The sequence below is a fragment of the Acartia tonsa genome, chromosome 3 (genome assembly GCF_053477335.1).
Source record: "Acartia tonsa isolate MP-2025a chromosome 3, ASM5347733v1, whole genome shotgun sequence".
Taxonomy (NCBI): Eukaryota; Metazoa; Arthropoda; class Copepoda; order Calanoida; family Acartiidae; genus Acartia; species Acartia tonsa.
In genome coordinates, this window is record NC_137262.1 from 31,103,450 (window position 1) to 31,119,501 (window position 16,052).

The 16,052-nt window shown below is 31.5% G+C and overlaps 1 protein-coding gene across 1 annotated transcript in view; it reads right to left on the reverse strand.

Annotated features, from left to right (window-relative positions):
• The window catches only part of LOC145313909 (uncharacterized), a 99,867-nt gene extending 84,241 nt beyond the window's left edge, over nucleotides 1-15,626 (reverse strand). The window contains exons 1-6 of the mRNA XM_080153567.1: nucleotides 15,476-15,626; nucleotides 7,446-7,628; nucleotides 6,876-7,248; nucleotides 6,202-6,454; nucleotides 3,712-3,832; nucleotides 2,728-2,792 (exon numbers count right to left, since the gene is read on the reverse strand). Coding sequence (XP_080009693.1) covers nucleotides 2,728-2,792; nucleotides 3,712-3,832; nucleotides 6,202-6,454; nucleotides 6,876-7,248; nucleotides 7,446-7,628; nucleotides 15,476-15,598 — 1,118 coding nt within the window. The 5' untranslated portion in view covers nucleotides 15,599-15,626. The remainder of the gene's footprint in view (nucleotides 1-2,727; nucleotides 2,793-3,711; nucleotides 3,833-6,201; nucleotides 6,455-6,875; nucleotides 7,249-7,445; nucleotides 7,629-15,475) is intronic.
• Between the last annotated feature and the right edge of the window lie 426 nt (nucleotides 15,627-16,052).

Sequence of the window (16,052 nt, forward strand, 5' to 3'; positions counted from 1 at the left end):
CTCAAATAAAATGAAACTTGTAGCCCTCCTACTGAATGAACGAACTGACCAATAAGTAATGTCTACATGAGCAACCAAAATTGAAGACAATTTTCCCCTGTCATAATATTTACGTACATTCCTTAGGTACCAATGCCTTTCACACAAAATATAACTTTTTTGCATTGGGGTGATGGGTAGCCTAAATTCTGTTGACCATTTCATGTGTTCTTGCTATCAAAGATAGTAGAACTTTATTTTTTGCTTTCCATTCAAAAATGTATTTAGTAGATGTAGTTTAAGATAAGTTGTGTTTTGTCTAAACTTTAAATGTTAGGTCATATTTTGCATATTGAAAGCATCGGCTTAATCCTTTTTAAGGCAAGACGACTCCACATAGCAAACCCCTTTATTTTAAAGTAAACAACTTTTCTTGGTTTCCTTTACATTTCGGAATCCAGTTAAATCTTTAAAGAACGTACAGACCTATTATAATTGTAGAAAAGCTTCATTTTTATGGATATGAAAACACCTTTTCTTTAATTAAGAGGGGCTAATGGTGGTTCACTTTTATATATAGGAATTAACTAAATATCTAACTTAGCAAACACTTTAATAAAAATGTTTCAAGTCAAAACAGTGATTGTAAAAAATGTCACAGATTCACAGGGATAAGAAAATGGTCGATAAATTAATGTACATTCCCAAATAATGATACACAATATTACCCCTTCTGTAGATTACATTAGTGGTTGAAACGCTTAGACACTCAACTTAATAAACCAACCAACCAAAAATCAATAAAAGTCCCCAAAGTTGTTAATTATAAAACTTTGGGGACTAGTCTATTAAACAGCCCAATGTCCCCTCCCTGCCTGAAATTATGTAGAAAAACAGGACATGTTTGACCAAAACAAGACAGAAAAAAGTTGACAAAAATGTTTCTATGTAGGTTAACGATATTTTCATATTTTTACAAGGAAGGAGATAAGTTTTCTAGGTAAAAAATAATATTATTCCCTCTTAATTTAATGTAATGCCCTTTAAGAAGTTTAACTATACTACAGATTAAGGAAAATTTGCATATATGAATTTTGAGGATTTCAATTGCCTAGAATTAATAGAGCATTTCAATATTTACATCATTGATAACACACAAAAAAAATCTTAGGTATTCGGTTCTTTTTCATAAAAAAGTAATGTTTGCTAGATGTATTACTGCGCTACATGTTCTTTCCTTATATAGAATATTCTTTTTTTATAAAACTTGGCCCTAAGCTTACATATGTCAACAAAAATCTGAAGCAAAAGCATGACAAGGGAATATTTAATATCATTATTATGACAATATCCATTGCATTTGAAATGTACCCACTCAGAAACCCCAGAGATCTAATGGGGTAAGCCCCTTCTGTAAATTACAATTAGTGGTTGAAACGTTTCACCACTCAACTTAATGAACCAATCATTACATTCTTAAAAGTCCCCAAAGTTGTTAAACCAACGAATAAGAAAAGGCAATTATAAAACTTTGTGTTTTGGAAGGCTTTTATTTTGGAAAAATGTAGTGTACAGAATCGGTTTAATAGAGGCACACATCTATCAGCATCTAAAGATCACAGCCCAAAAGGCCTTGAATGAAGTTTTCATTTTTATTATTGAGATGGTAGAATGGGCAAAATAAGAAAATAAAACAAAAATACAGGAAATTGATACTTTTTCTGTAACAAGTGTTTTTTTCCATCAATTAATCCTTGATGCATTATTTGCCTTTGTTTACATATTGTCATTATTACGTTTTATGTCTTAGTATTATAATCTTTTGTTCCAAATAAGATTTTCCCATTACAATAGCCTTTTCCTTCTTAGATAGAAAGAAGGGAAGAGATTTGAAGCATCAAATCTAATTTTATTTTATGTACTGTTTGAAGATTGAGGATTTACAACGTAAATTGAGATTAAATATTAATGGTAAAAAAGTGGTATAAAAATGAGACTAACAAACTTCCTGTTTATAATGAAAAGAAAAGCTTCACTTTTTTAATATTTTGACTATTATTGGCCAGTAGAATTGAACATAAAGCCATTTTGTTGCTATTTCACCCATATTTAACAATTCAAACGACACCAAAGTCTTAACTTTGCTTGGAAATTGTTTGCGCCTGTTTATGAACATAAGAGTTAAGACTTTTGGGGGCTAGGTGTCGCTTCGGGTACTAGGTAACTAGACCTCTCTCCACGCACCTTGAAACATACATACAATACTTATGATTGCGGTGTAAAGCGTCCATTCACCCATCAGACAACCAACTCTCTGAGATGCACGACCTTTGTCTGAGAAGTCCCAACTGTGCATGGTAGCGAGTTGCGCCTGTTTTGGGCCAAGGCATTCCCCCCACTCTAACTATTTACGTCGCGCATCTAACATAGTAGCAGTGGGAACCATTTTTAACGTCTTTAGTTATGACGCGGTGTCGGGCCGAGATTCGAACCTATCACCTTCCCGACGACGCGCAGATGCGCTACGTGTTGAGCCACGGTCGCGGGTTGTTTCTAAACATAGGCATTCCCAATATTCTTTTTTATTACAAAGCTGCTGAAATAACAACCATGTTAACTAATTTTCAAAGTCTTTAGTTATGACGGGGCTTTGTACGCTTTTTGCACTCCTTATTGCATTTAACATTTACACTGCATGCTGACTGACAATTTTTAGAAGCTTTGTATTGAATATGAATATTTACAAACCTGCTACCACTTCTGTTTGATCCCTCGGATAATTCTGATGTCTCACTTCCAAGATCACTTCCAGCCTAAATAATAAAATATTATTGTTACTGCCATTGGATATTCTAGTTCTTGGTTTTCTAACTTTGTACAAATGGATATAATTATCTTCTTAACATTAAATTTCCTAAGAAGCGAAGCACAAAAAAATCATAGTTGGGAATAATGACAAGGAGATTTAAAGAGCATGTAGCATGACTGACAGACCGAAGCGACGGATAAAGTAAATTAATTACTGGATGTTCAGGTATAGGGAATCTTTAAAAAATCAGTCATCTATCAATGGATAAGGGCTGAGAAAATCACATTCTCTCACAGAGATGGGTTCTTAAAAGATGCCGCGTTTTTTCGACAATTTTTTAGACATTGCTTGATTGAACGAAGACGATACACAGAGTATTACAACATAAGAATCCAAAATTTTAAAATTATTAGGTATTTTAGCCATTTCTATAATGTCTAATACAACTTAAATCCATTTTCGCTGCATATTTATTAATGCATCCTTTTAGATCTGTATTAGACATTATACAAATGGCGAAAATAATAATTTTAAAATTTTGAATTCTAAATTTGTATATTCTGTTAAAAACCTTATTCCATCTCGAAGATCAATGCCCCGTACGATTTTAACAGAGTATTCAACTTGAGAATTCAAAATTTTAAATTATTATTTTAGCCATTTGTATAATGTCTAACACAGCTCTAAAAAGATGCATTAATAAATATGCAGCGCAAAATGGATTTAAGTTATATTATTTTGAATTCTTATGTTGTATACACTCTGTGTTGAAATCCCATCGTCTTCGTTCAATCAATCAATGTCTAAAAAATTGTCGAAAAAACGCGGCATCTTTTAAGAACCCATCTCTGCGTTATGGACTGGCTGACGGACATACAGATAAATATAATCATAGAGTAGCTACGGTACTAGAAAATACTGACCTTTGGCATAAACTTCTCCAGTTTAGATTCAAGCTTCTTTAGATCTTCATTAATACTTGTGGATGCGTGGCTACTCTTTCTACTCGGAATACGGGAGGGTGGAGATACTTTCTGTTCACTTCTACAAATAGAAAATGTTAGATAGATAGGTAGCGAGATAAATAATGTAAAATATATGTTAAGATATCTAGATACCAAACGGATATACATAAAGGTTATATGAATTTTACCATGATAAAGTTGAATAAATGTTATACCAGATAAGTAGATAATTGTAGAATTTAGAAATGAAATAAATATAAAAGATAGGCAATAAGGATAAAAATAAGATATTTTATTTTTGTAGCATAAACACGGATGAAAATATCCATAAGTAGCGAAGTTCAAAAAATCATGGATGTTAATACGGACAAGGTGATTTAAAGAGCAGATGCATTTTAAATCAAGAATAAAATTAGCACGAAATCATGAGTGATATACCTAAGGACCAAGTAAATTACATACTGAATGCTCAGTGTTACAGAGAATCTTCAGCAAAAAAACAGCAATCTTGAATAGCATCAGAGAAAATAATATTACCCCACTAGCGTTACGGACTAATTAAGTGAATTACATCAATGGAAATTTTTACTTGATTAATGCGGAAATCCCATAAAAAATTATCAAAGGTATAAACACAAATAATACTAGCCCAGAAAAAAAGTTTCTAGTAATTATCAATAAGTTAGGTATAACACTTCTACTACTTCCTAGACTTTGGGTAATAAAGTGTACAATGTCAATAAGATAGAAGAAAGGGATTCTGAAAAAATAATAGAAAAGATTAGTAATACAAATATCATTAGTCAACACAGAATAAACAGAGTGTTAAAAAGAGAACAAAAAATCTGTAGACTTATTTATATCTTTTGAGAAATACAATATGTGACTGTCTACTTAAAGTAAACCTAATCTTTTTTGGACTATTTGTCTACTAATAGGATTTCTCTTAAGTTTATTTTAACTTCTTTCTCTTATGCCCTTTAAAATATTTTTTAGGATACTTATCCCTGTATGTGTGTGCAGCAAACAAAAACAAAGTAAAAATATAAAAAAATAAATCCTCGAATTTTTTCCCTGCATTGCATGGGCCGAACATTCAGACAAGCATAATTACATTTCTAAGGATTGTTGCGACGCTATTTATAGTCATATTTATAACGTGCACTTGAAACAGCCAAAAAAATTAACACATAAATATCAGATTTTATTAGTTAGAGGACATCTAATGAGAACTAACAAGCTTGAAAACTTGCATAAAAGCGAAGCTCAACATATCAAGACAATCGAAGCAACGCACTTCGACAAATATGAAGTGTCAGTGTCAAAAAAGCCAAAAATTGTTCAAAATGGACGACGTACTGACTTACTGTTAGGGATTATAGAGATGCATTCAAGATTATTCCTTATAGTTACAGGAAACCTCATGCAAGATATATAAGTAAACAAATATGGCCATATTTTTAGGCAAGGAAATTAGAAGATTTTCTTTGCTTTTGAATGAAAACGCATTTCTAATACTTCTACATTTTGTTGGGTTATTGTGTTATATTTCTTACTGCGTATTATTATGCTAGAAAGGGAACTTATTAATACCAGCTTAACTTTTCTACATTTAGGGATGGTCCGTCCGTCCATATAGGATACATCTAATTTTTAATTCAGGCATGTTATAATTGTCCTATCGATTTTAAACTTGATATAATAATTCCTAGCATTTTTGTTCCTTGACTAGTAGAAATTATATTATAGTCAGCGAAGCATCTTTATAATTTAGTCTTTAAATGTTTGTTTGTCTGACCATTGGATTAACTGTGCTTCCCTTTCATCCATGTTGTCATCCTTTTACCTATTCTATTTGTGTTTATTTATTCTTGACAAGTAACTTCAAATCATTATTATTGTTGCGTCGACTTAATTGAACGAGGTCAAGATACAATCATAGGATTTCAGTAAAAATGTGCATTACACTTTTTAAAATCCATCAAATTGTCTATAGATAAATGACAGGTGTCTTATTTAAATGAAAATAGAGGTACCTTAAACAAAACTATTATCTATTTTGTTCATCTAAGAGATGAAATAATAAGGGGTGCTGCCACTTTTACCACTAGCAAAATATAGTCACAAAAAGTGGGTGGGTTATTGTCAAATTCGTTTTTTTGCTGTATTTTTGGCAATATTTTTTTATCCAATAAAAAAACTAAAAATAAAATACTACAAAAACTACTTTTTTTCTTTGTGATTTCTTAATATTTATGAGCTGGCTTTGTGTCTGTTAAAAAGTAACACTCTTATGCTATGAAAAGTTAGTTTAGGTATGCAATTTTACTATGAATACCTATTACAAAATAAAAATTAAATGAAGCCTAAATGTAAACTCTATTGATATCTTTATATGTAACTAAACCCATAATGATGCCTAACATATTAGGTATGATAAAAATGAACCTGGCGTTTTCAGGAATAAGATCAGGAGGCGTTAACTGAACAGAATTAGGACTGCCCGCCCCACTTGGAGTTCCAGATCTTTGGGGGGTTTCCATGCCCCTACTCGGGGTCCCAGACCTTACTGGGGTTGCTATACCACTACCGCTTGGAGTAACCGCTCTTTTGGGGGTTATGCTGCAGTTTAGACTTAGTGGAGGGTTCGGAGGACCTTTTTCTGGAGGACTGTTTTCGGCTCCTGGAGGTTGCACTGTACCTGGATTTGTATTATTATCAATAAAAGTTTTACCAAAAGTTTTTGATTTTTAGGCTTTTATTATTACTTGAATTCAACAATAGATTATTATGAACTCTAATAAAGTGAAACTTGTAGCTGGTTAAAATAATGATTCTCCCAATCCACCCCTACTACCCAATCCACTCCCCTGCTACTGGATGAACGAACTGACCAATATGTCCATGATTGACGAAAATTTTTCCCCTATCATAATATTCCCGTATATTCTATATCCATTCTATAGGTATCAAGGTTTGAGTAGGAAAAACAACATTTTATCAAAAAAATGTTTAAAATTGAGGATAACATCAATTGCAGTAAAGTAAAAGTAAGAATAAGAATAAAATATGTACTAAAGGAATTTGTTTACATTACATTGTGTTTTTAATTGATAAAATGCCTGAGATTTGTTCAGATTCGTTCGTCTCCATCTTCCTATCATTATCACTGTCAAAACTTTCAGAATTAATCTTAATTTTCACCACATTATGCAGATTATGCTTAGCCGCGACACTAGCGTTTTCAATAATTGTCACACATTTTTCTGGCTTCTCGCCACTGATGCTGGAATGTGATTTTTCTGTATCTGTACTGTTTTCTGAGATCATTTCGTTGCTGTTTACAATGATTTTAACACTGTTGCTATCACTAGTAGTAACTGTTGTAGTATCTTTCTTAGGATTATCACTATCTGATTTGTTTAGATTTTCTGTGGTATCATTTGATACCAATTCGTCAGATCTTGCACTGTCGGTGGATTTTAAACTGTCCAACTGAAAAAATTAATGTTCATTATTTTTATTTTAATAAAAGTGAAATTCGCAGCGGGCTAAAATAACGATACCCGCATACTGGATGAACGAACTGGAAAGTAAAATAGTTCCATGATGGCAACCTAAATTGGCGGCATTTTTGCCCTGTCATAATATAAACGTTATTCTTGAAAAAGAATAGTTATAATGAGCAATTCCTGTGAATCAATATCAATCTCTTTAGTTTCATAATGAGAATTATGTTGTTGCTGTTGTGATGTTGTGTTGAATACTGGCGTTGTTGTGGATTCTTTATTGAGATCAGGTTGTTGTGGTGCTTGTATTGTTGTGGTGTTTGATGTTGGTGGTTGAGGATTTACTGTTACCTCTGGGTTACTTGTCTGAAAAAATATTAGGTTAGGTTGAGTTTTACCAAAAAAGTACCTAATATTGTGTTTTTCAACAATAACACCCTTAATAATGAAACCATACAAAGGGCAGGGACATTTCCTTCATATTTATGTTTTAATTAAACTTGAATCTCTTATTTTCAACCTTAAATTAACACGATGGCAGTCTATTTGCATGTTTGGTTGTCTATCTCCCTAACCGCCAATCCGATATGTTTCTCCTTTACAGTAGAGATTTTCAAAAGTCCTTGGACGGTTTATAACAAACTATTTTTGGGAGGGTACCACCAATCTCCCAAGAGTAACCACCCCTCGATAAAAATGAATCCCCAAATACTATTTTTTTTTCCTTTTCTTTTTAAAACTAAAATTGAAATTGTGGATTCGACTACACCCCCTTTTGAAGTGCCCCTAGAGCGTCCTCTAGGAACGTAGCCGCTAGTGTTTGAAAAATACAGAAAAAATACTACTGTTCATAATTTGAAATGTATTGTACAATAAAAAGAACTTTATCTCTAGCGTACAAACTCACACCTTTACATAAAATCTGCTAAGTTTAGAGCAAATATTACACTAGACGATTTTACTATCCATCTAATATAGGTATATCTTCAAACTTTTTCCATTCGCATAAATTGCAAGTTTTTTATAGCAATAGAAGACTTACACATTAGATATCTAATCATATCAGATATATTAACGACCTTATATCCTTCCTAGCTATTAATTTTTTACAGCATAAAAATCATGGGTCTGAAGGGATAAGACTAAGGTCGATAAATTAATGTACGTCCCCAATGATTATACACAAAATTATCCCTTTTGTAGATTAAAATTAGTGGAATATCATCTAAATGAACCAACCAACCCCTTAAGCTGTTGAGCCCACGATTAAGAAAACGTTAATACAAAACTTTGGGGACTAGTGGAATAAACAGATCAATGTCCCCTCCCGTCCTGATAAAGAAATGACCTTTTTTTAGGAAATCAACATAACATAACATATTGTAATTTGCTGAGTATGGAGGGGTAAATAATCTTTTACTTATACGCCAAAAGTTATTTATTTTATTTTTCCTAACAGAAAGTTTGAGATTGCTATTCTGTAGGTACCTACCTAAAGTTTATTTGACACACTTTGCATAATGGTATTATATTACAATACCTATCTTCAACAAATCTTTTTGTTGCATTACTTTTATTTCAAAGTTATGAAAGTAATAAGTTTATTATAATATCATATTTTTAAGTAACAGGTCTGTCTGTGTGTATGTACCGAAATATCTCAATAACCACTGAACCGATATGGTTTTCCTTTACAGGTTGCCTTTCAGAGGTCCTGAAAGGTTTATATCTATTTTGGGAGAGGATAAAACCAACCACCCAAATGCAATAGCCCTCAAAAAAATGAACCCCTCCCTCAATTATTTACTTTTTCTTTTCAAACTAAATTTAAAAGTGGGGGGTCATCTTAACCCCCCACCCCCCTTCGGGTAGCGCAGAAATGCGGAATAAAAGTAGTAAAGTAGTAACAACCTTTCAAGGATTTAAACCATATAAAAACACTGTATGTACACTAACTCTGCTGCAAGGGTGTTTGCCAGTAGAAAGAAGCTATATAGAGACAGTGTAACCAAAGCAAGGGGCCATCAGAACGTCTGGTTAACATACTTACATCCCAAGTTGCAGAGTTACTACACTGCCAAAAAGAAAGATATGAAACTTTTAAAGATTTTAAGTAGCATGAATTGCATAAAAATCTAATCAAAAAGTTTAGAAAAGTTTAGATATAAATATACTACATACTAGTGATGGGAATCCGGATCCGGAATCCGGAATCCGCCCAATTTTCGGCTAATTTTGGAATCCGAATCCGGATCCGGAATCCGTTTTTTATAGCGGATTCCGGATTCTAAATTGGTAGGCTAAAATTACCGTCTTGAGTTTTTTCTTACAACTCCCTCTTAAATTTTTTTGTACATAACAAATTTTAATAATTACTAATGTTATGTAAATGTTTAACACTTTAACACTTTAAACAAATCAAGGCTTCAACCAAGTAACATAGTGTTAAATTAATGAAAAAAGCTATCCCTCTGTGACGGACGGCCTTTTAAAATACTGCTAGAATCCGGAATCCGAATCCGGAATCCGCCAAAAATAAGAATCCGGAATCCGCAAGAATCCGTCACTTTTTTGGACGGATTCCTTCAGAATCCGGAATCCGAATCCGGCCTAAAAATTCGACGGATTCCCATCCCTACTACATACTACTATATACTTTCGAAATTTTGAATTAATTTGCTTTTTATTTCTTTTTCATTTTGATAAAATAATACCTATGGAAAAATTATTTTTGCACGCTAAATAAACCAAACTAATTTGCTAAATGTCTAGAACCAAAAAATTCTCACACATTAACAAACTTTAATATATTTTTATCATAAATAATAAATAGCTGACTAGACAGCCATTGGAAGAGAAAAAGCATCAGAAAATTAAAAATGTTTGAGTTAATATCTTAATAACTCAGTCTATTATATTGAATATATTGTATTTTCGTCTTTATTAATAACGATTACCTGAAGATTAGTATTTAACAGTAAAAAACAGAATTTAGCTTTTAAATTTTCTTTATAAGTCCTATCCCTGTTTGTATTGCAGACTAATCTAAATCTCAATATATTATAAATGCACCGGGGCTGATAGAACGGCCCATTGTGTGTTCTTACAATATTGTTACTATTATAGCATGCTATTGTACAATAAAATACAGACAAAACTGACTAAAACCAGACCAATCGTATGTACATAGCAAATAATATATCAATATTATGTTTATTTAAGGCCTTTTAATGGCACTTGAGTCAAGGAGTGGGATTAAGAGGTCCCTCCCCTTTATTTTTTTATTTTTTTTGGAGAGTGAATGTAATGTGTCTAAAAATAGTTATAAACCTTCACTGGACCTATAAGAAGCGTCACTGAAAAGGAGAACCGTCTCATTACATGCAGAAGTTAGAGATTTTAAGATAAAAATAGACAGACATTCATTTAATTTATATAATGGATGAACATAAACTCAATTTAACAAAAAGGATGTCACATATAAACAATATATAACAATATAGGTCAAAGCACACCCTTAGGCACATTTAAAAACTTCATGGTATGAGTTAAAGAATATTATTTTTTTTCTTAATCTTACTTCAAACATAACTAAATATCTACTGTAATAAAAAGCAAAAACATCTTTTAAATAAAAGAATAATACCAATTAAGCTATTCTGTATAAACAACAGCCAAAAGATACACACACATCACTGTGGGCTAGAATTGAATCAAGACAAAAGTAAGTGCCGAGCCCTGGGACTTATGTATGGTGAAAATAGACATAAAACCATGATTATTCCAGGTAAAACCAAAATATTTCAGCGGGGGCTTTTTGAGAAAATTAGATTTGAAAATTTAAAGTTCAATTTTCACCCCCTAGGAGTTGCCGCATAATCATGACAAGTAAAGCAAATATTATTTATTTTAAATTTTGAACAACTTTGCTTTTATAAGTCCTTCTCAAAACCTCTCTATATATGATTTATTTTAGGCTGAATTTTCAAGACCTTTGCAAAGCAAGTGATAAAAATGGCCATTTATTAACTCCCTTCAGGAGTGGTTTGATGAAGAACTTTAAACAAGCAAAGTTGTTCAAAATTTAAAATAAATAATATTTGCTTTTCTTGTCGTGAATATGCGGCAACTCCTAGGGGGTGAAAATTGAACTTGAAATTTTCAAATCTAATTTTCTCAAAAAGCCCCCGCTGAAAAATTTTGGTTTTACCTGGAATAATCATGGTTTTATGTCTATTTTCACCATACATAAGTCCCAGGGCTCGGCACTTACTTTTGTCTTGATTCAATTCTAGACCACAGTGACATAAATACAATATTGAATACACAAAGCAGTGCAAGGCACACTCTGAGAGATGTAAAGAAAGACTACAACAGCCCCTCTCCACTCCGACACAAGAAAATTATGTATGCAGAGTAAAAGAGCCGGGAATATGGCGGTATGCATGCGAAACAGTAAATATTAGCTATCTATCTATTGTTCTAAGATTTCTTAAACAAAAATTTTCATATTTCCATACAAAAATTTAGAGGGGATAGGCCAACAACAGATATTTCTGCTAAAATATAACAACTGTCTTCCAATCCTGTTACATAAAGCAGAAAAGTTTTTTTAAGCTTAAGATTTCAATAACTACTAAACCTAAAAATAGGTCCTGGGATGGCTTAGGGTAATTTTCTTTTATATATAGGGTTTTGGATGGTTTTAGGCTATTTATCTACCCCTAGCCCTACCTTTTTGAATAGATCCCCTACATATGATGTTAGTTGCGCAGCCGCTAGTTTACTAAAAAGTATCATTTTTTATTAAAACAACAGAAGGCAATATAGCTATTTTAATAAAATATAATGTTAAATATACCTTCCTGATAATTAAGTAGTCATCTTGCTAAAATACAAACTATATATTTTGTGAGAACACCATTTATGGCATAGAGAATAAGATTGAGAGAGAAAAGTAGGCAAATAAAATGTATTCATAAATAATATACATATAGTGTATAGAAATGCAAATTATGCTACATTTAACTTATAGATATTAAAACTGGCATGCTTCCATGAAATTGAAAGTTTTTTATAAAGTTATATTATGTAACAGCAATAGGTACATAGTTAGCAAACGTCAAGATGGAGATTTAAAAGTCAAATACCTACAGTTTTACAGAAGTTATTTGTTGTTAAATAAAGTTTTCGTCTTTTCTTTTTAAAATTCATAATTTTCTCAAAATTCCTTTTTCTGACATGGCCCTTTATATAGAGAAATCTATTAAAAGGCAGGGATCTAAAGGGATAAGACAATGGTTGATTAATGAACCAACCAATCAAAATCAATAAAAGTCCCCGAAGTTATTAATCAAGCTAACAATTAAGAAAACGTTAATATAAAACTTTGGGGACTAGTATAACAGCCCAATGTCTCCTCCCCCCCTGATTGAAACATATAATGAAAAGAATTAACCAATACATCAAACCCAAACACATGAAAGCAGTATCGTTGCTGAGATTTCAGTTGGCTATACTTGATTCAAATGTTTTAACAATGAAGACAATATTTCCATCCTTAAAATAAAGTAACAGGATCTGTGTGTGTGTGTGTACCTAAGGATTTGGCTAACTACTGAACCGATATAGTTCTCCTTTACAAGGAAGCTTCTCAGAGTCCTTGGAAGGTTTGTAACTATTTTTAGGGAAGGGTATTGCAACCATCCCAAGAAAAATTGTTCTAGAAAAATGCCCTACCCCCCCCCCCACCCAAAAAAAAATGTATGTAATAACGTAGTTGTCTATGTGTATTGATAAAGAAATATCCAATGCCAATGGCGTAAAGAAATGCGCCCGTTGGTTAAAGAAAAGATCACACCTTGTCATACTAAAGATAATAGATAAATCTAATTTTATTTCAGAAAACTTTAATACCTTGGCCCATTAAAAGGAGGCAAAACACATAAACATAGCTATTATAGGACTTTTAATCATAGAACATCAAAGGCAAGTTTTAAGCTATAAACTGTAAATCTCCAATAATATATAATTATAAACGCCATTTTAAATGAACACCACTCTACTTGGTTTAGCAAAGCTATATTGGACAAACTTTCATCTATACCAAAATAAATTAGCTCTTGGCCGCAAATTTACCCCCTTCGGCCACTTTAACCCCTCCAATCCTTAAACAAACTTTTAGTTTATTAATAAAACAAATAGAAAATATTACTTTTGCTCGCTAACAATTCAAAAAAAAAGTTAAAGGTCGCCATTAGGAAATATTTCTAATTTTAGCTTTAAAAGTTAAAGTATAGGTAAGGAAAAGATTTATATCTAGATCTAGTAAGGTCACATTAAAAAAATTAAAATTAAGTCCGCTAATCTTATTCGTATCATATTAGTAAGATTAATATTTTATCAATTACGTCATGTCTAATTATAAACAATCACTGCATATCATACAATAGTTGTCAAGTATTTGGGGCAATAATAAAACCGATTGCCAATATACAGTTTTACTGCATTACAGCTAGACAGCAACGCAGATTCACACAATATTTTAAAATTATGGTGTTTACTGGCAGCGTATAAACATTAAGAGATATAAGTTTTCCGGAATTGTAATGTAGGGAGTAGATTTGAAATCTGCATCAAATTTTAAGGATTTTTTATAAAATTCGTTTTTTGTAAAATTCTTTATCTAAAAGCGAAAATACATTTTAAGTTAATTAATTTTGACCAATAGGATAGGTGGATTTTAAACTACCTGCGCTCTAATTGGTTGAATGATGTACGACATCCAATCAGAGCGCAGATTTTTTAGATCCACTAATCACAGATGCCAAAATTAATTAACTTAATTTGTATTTCCGCTTTTAGATAAAGAATTATACAAAAAACGAATTTTATAAAAAATCCTTAAAATTTGATGCAGATTTCAAATCTACTCCCTACATTACAATTCCGGAAAACTTATATCTCTTAATAAACATACCTAAATTGATAAAAAAAAAGTTTAGTAATATTTTATAATATAAACTATAGGTAAAGGCTTTTAATTTTTAGTAGCACAGATACTATACAACTGATAAATGTTCGTCTGCCTTTTAATTAAATATTAAGAAAAATGGGAATTACTACCTAAGCAGTTATGTATGTAGAATAATTAAGAGTCTTTCGTGTAGATTTATGCATAAATTACATTTGCATTAAGAAAACTTTTTTAAAAGCTTCTTTTTAGGATACTAGTTAGTGACTTCTCTTTTGGCATTTATGTGTATTTTCAGTAGGTTCCATGTTTAACTTAATTCTTCATTTAGACCCTCTTTACATATACTATCTTGATCTAAAGACGTATTATAGCTAGTCAATTATTTTAGCTATAATGTATGAACATGATCCATAAATATTATTGCTGCATTGCTTATATATCCGGCATAACTGAGGCACTAAAAAGCAAAGCAGATCTGTAGAATACAAACACATAAATAAAATAAAGATGCAAGTTTCCAAAGAAGTAGATGTGTTTTAAAGAAATTAACACGACAGCTATTTATCTCTATTTATTTTTTTTCATGGTTTTTTATCCATTAGGTGAATCAATGACAGTTTTTAAATACCCAATCTAATTATGTATTATCTCAGGGCATTTGACGGGATATACTATTACAATATTGGATTTATTTAAACTTAAAATTCGATTACAATCTTTTAAGAGATACAATTTGCGATCACATTTATAGGTAATGTTTTAGATTTCTCATTGCTAAATTAGTACCTACCTATTAAAATGCTTAACTATTCTTTTTCTTAACTTTCAAATTTTAAGATCTTATCTTCCTTACAAATATTCGTTGGAATTTCAGATATACAAAAAAAGTTTAATTAGAATTAAATTAACATTCAAAATAAGATTAAAGTTTGTTGTTTTAATCTTGTTTACTTTAGAATGTGTTATAGTTATAGGATACAGGTAAAAAATCGGGTAATAATTGATTTAAAACGTGATTCATGTCTTACTTTAAAAATTCGACTAGCATCTCTAGGGCTTTTTTTAACATCTTTATAATAATTATGTTTAATGTGGCAGCTGTCCTACTTTTATTAAACTAATTAAGGGAGCGTGGAATAAGCTGTTTGAATGACATTATTGATCAAGAAATGAAATAGTTTTGGTTAAGACAAGTAAATGTTTATTACAGAGTAGGCACACTGGTAATATATAATACCTTTTTCACAGTAAGGTCCAAGGGGATTTCGTTGGTTATGTCGAGTTTTCCTAATTCTGTCTCCAAATATTTCTCCATTTCTATCTCAATGGAGGATTTTCGTTTCTCCACCTCCTCCTCCATTCTAGTATGTTTAGGTGTTTTATCTGAAATTAAATTAATTATGTTAGGAATAAATGTAAAATATTTTTGAGTTTGATATAAAAAGCAATAAGTCTTAAAATCAAAGGGTTGTTCGTTGTAACACTAACTTGATCATGTGATGCATTACTTCCTTATTTAACTCACTTCTGGTAGTTAGGTTCATGTGGATAAAACGTACAAAAGTTGAAATCCTGTTTTGTAATTGTCCTATGGAAAATAACAAAGCTTATAATTTTGTCTAAGTACATAAGTTAATAATGGGAGACATTTTGGATCTTGGAAATCGATTGAAACAGAAATCGATTTGTGTTCAGATTAGGATCGAACTGTCTAAATTTCTATTCCTGAACAAAAGCAAAAGAATGTCTATCTGTTGTGTGTTTATCTAAGGATCTCGTTAACCATCAATAAGGTTCTCCTTTATATTAAAGGT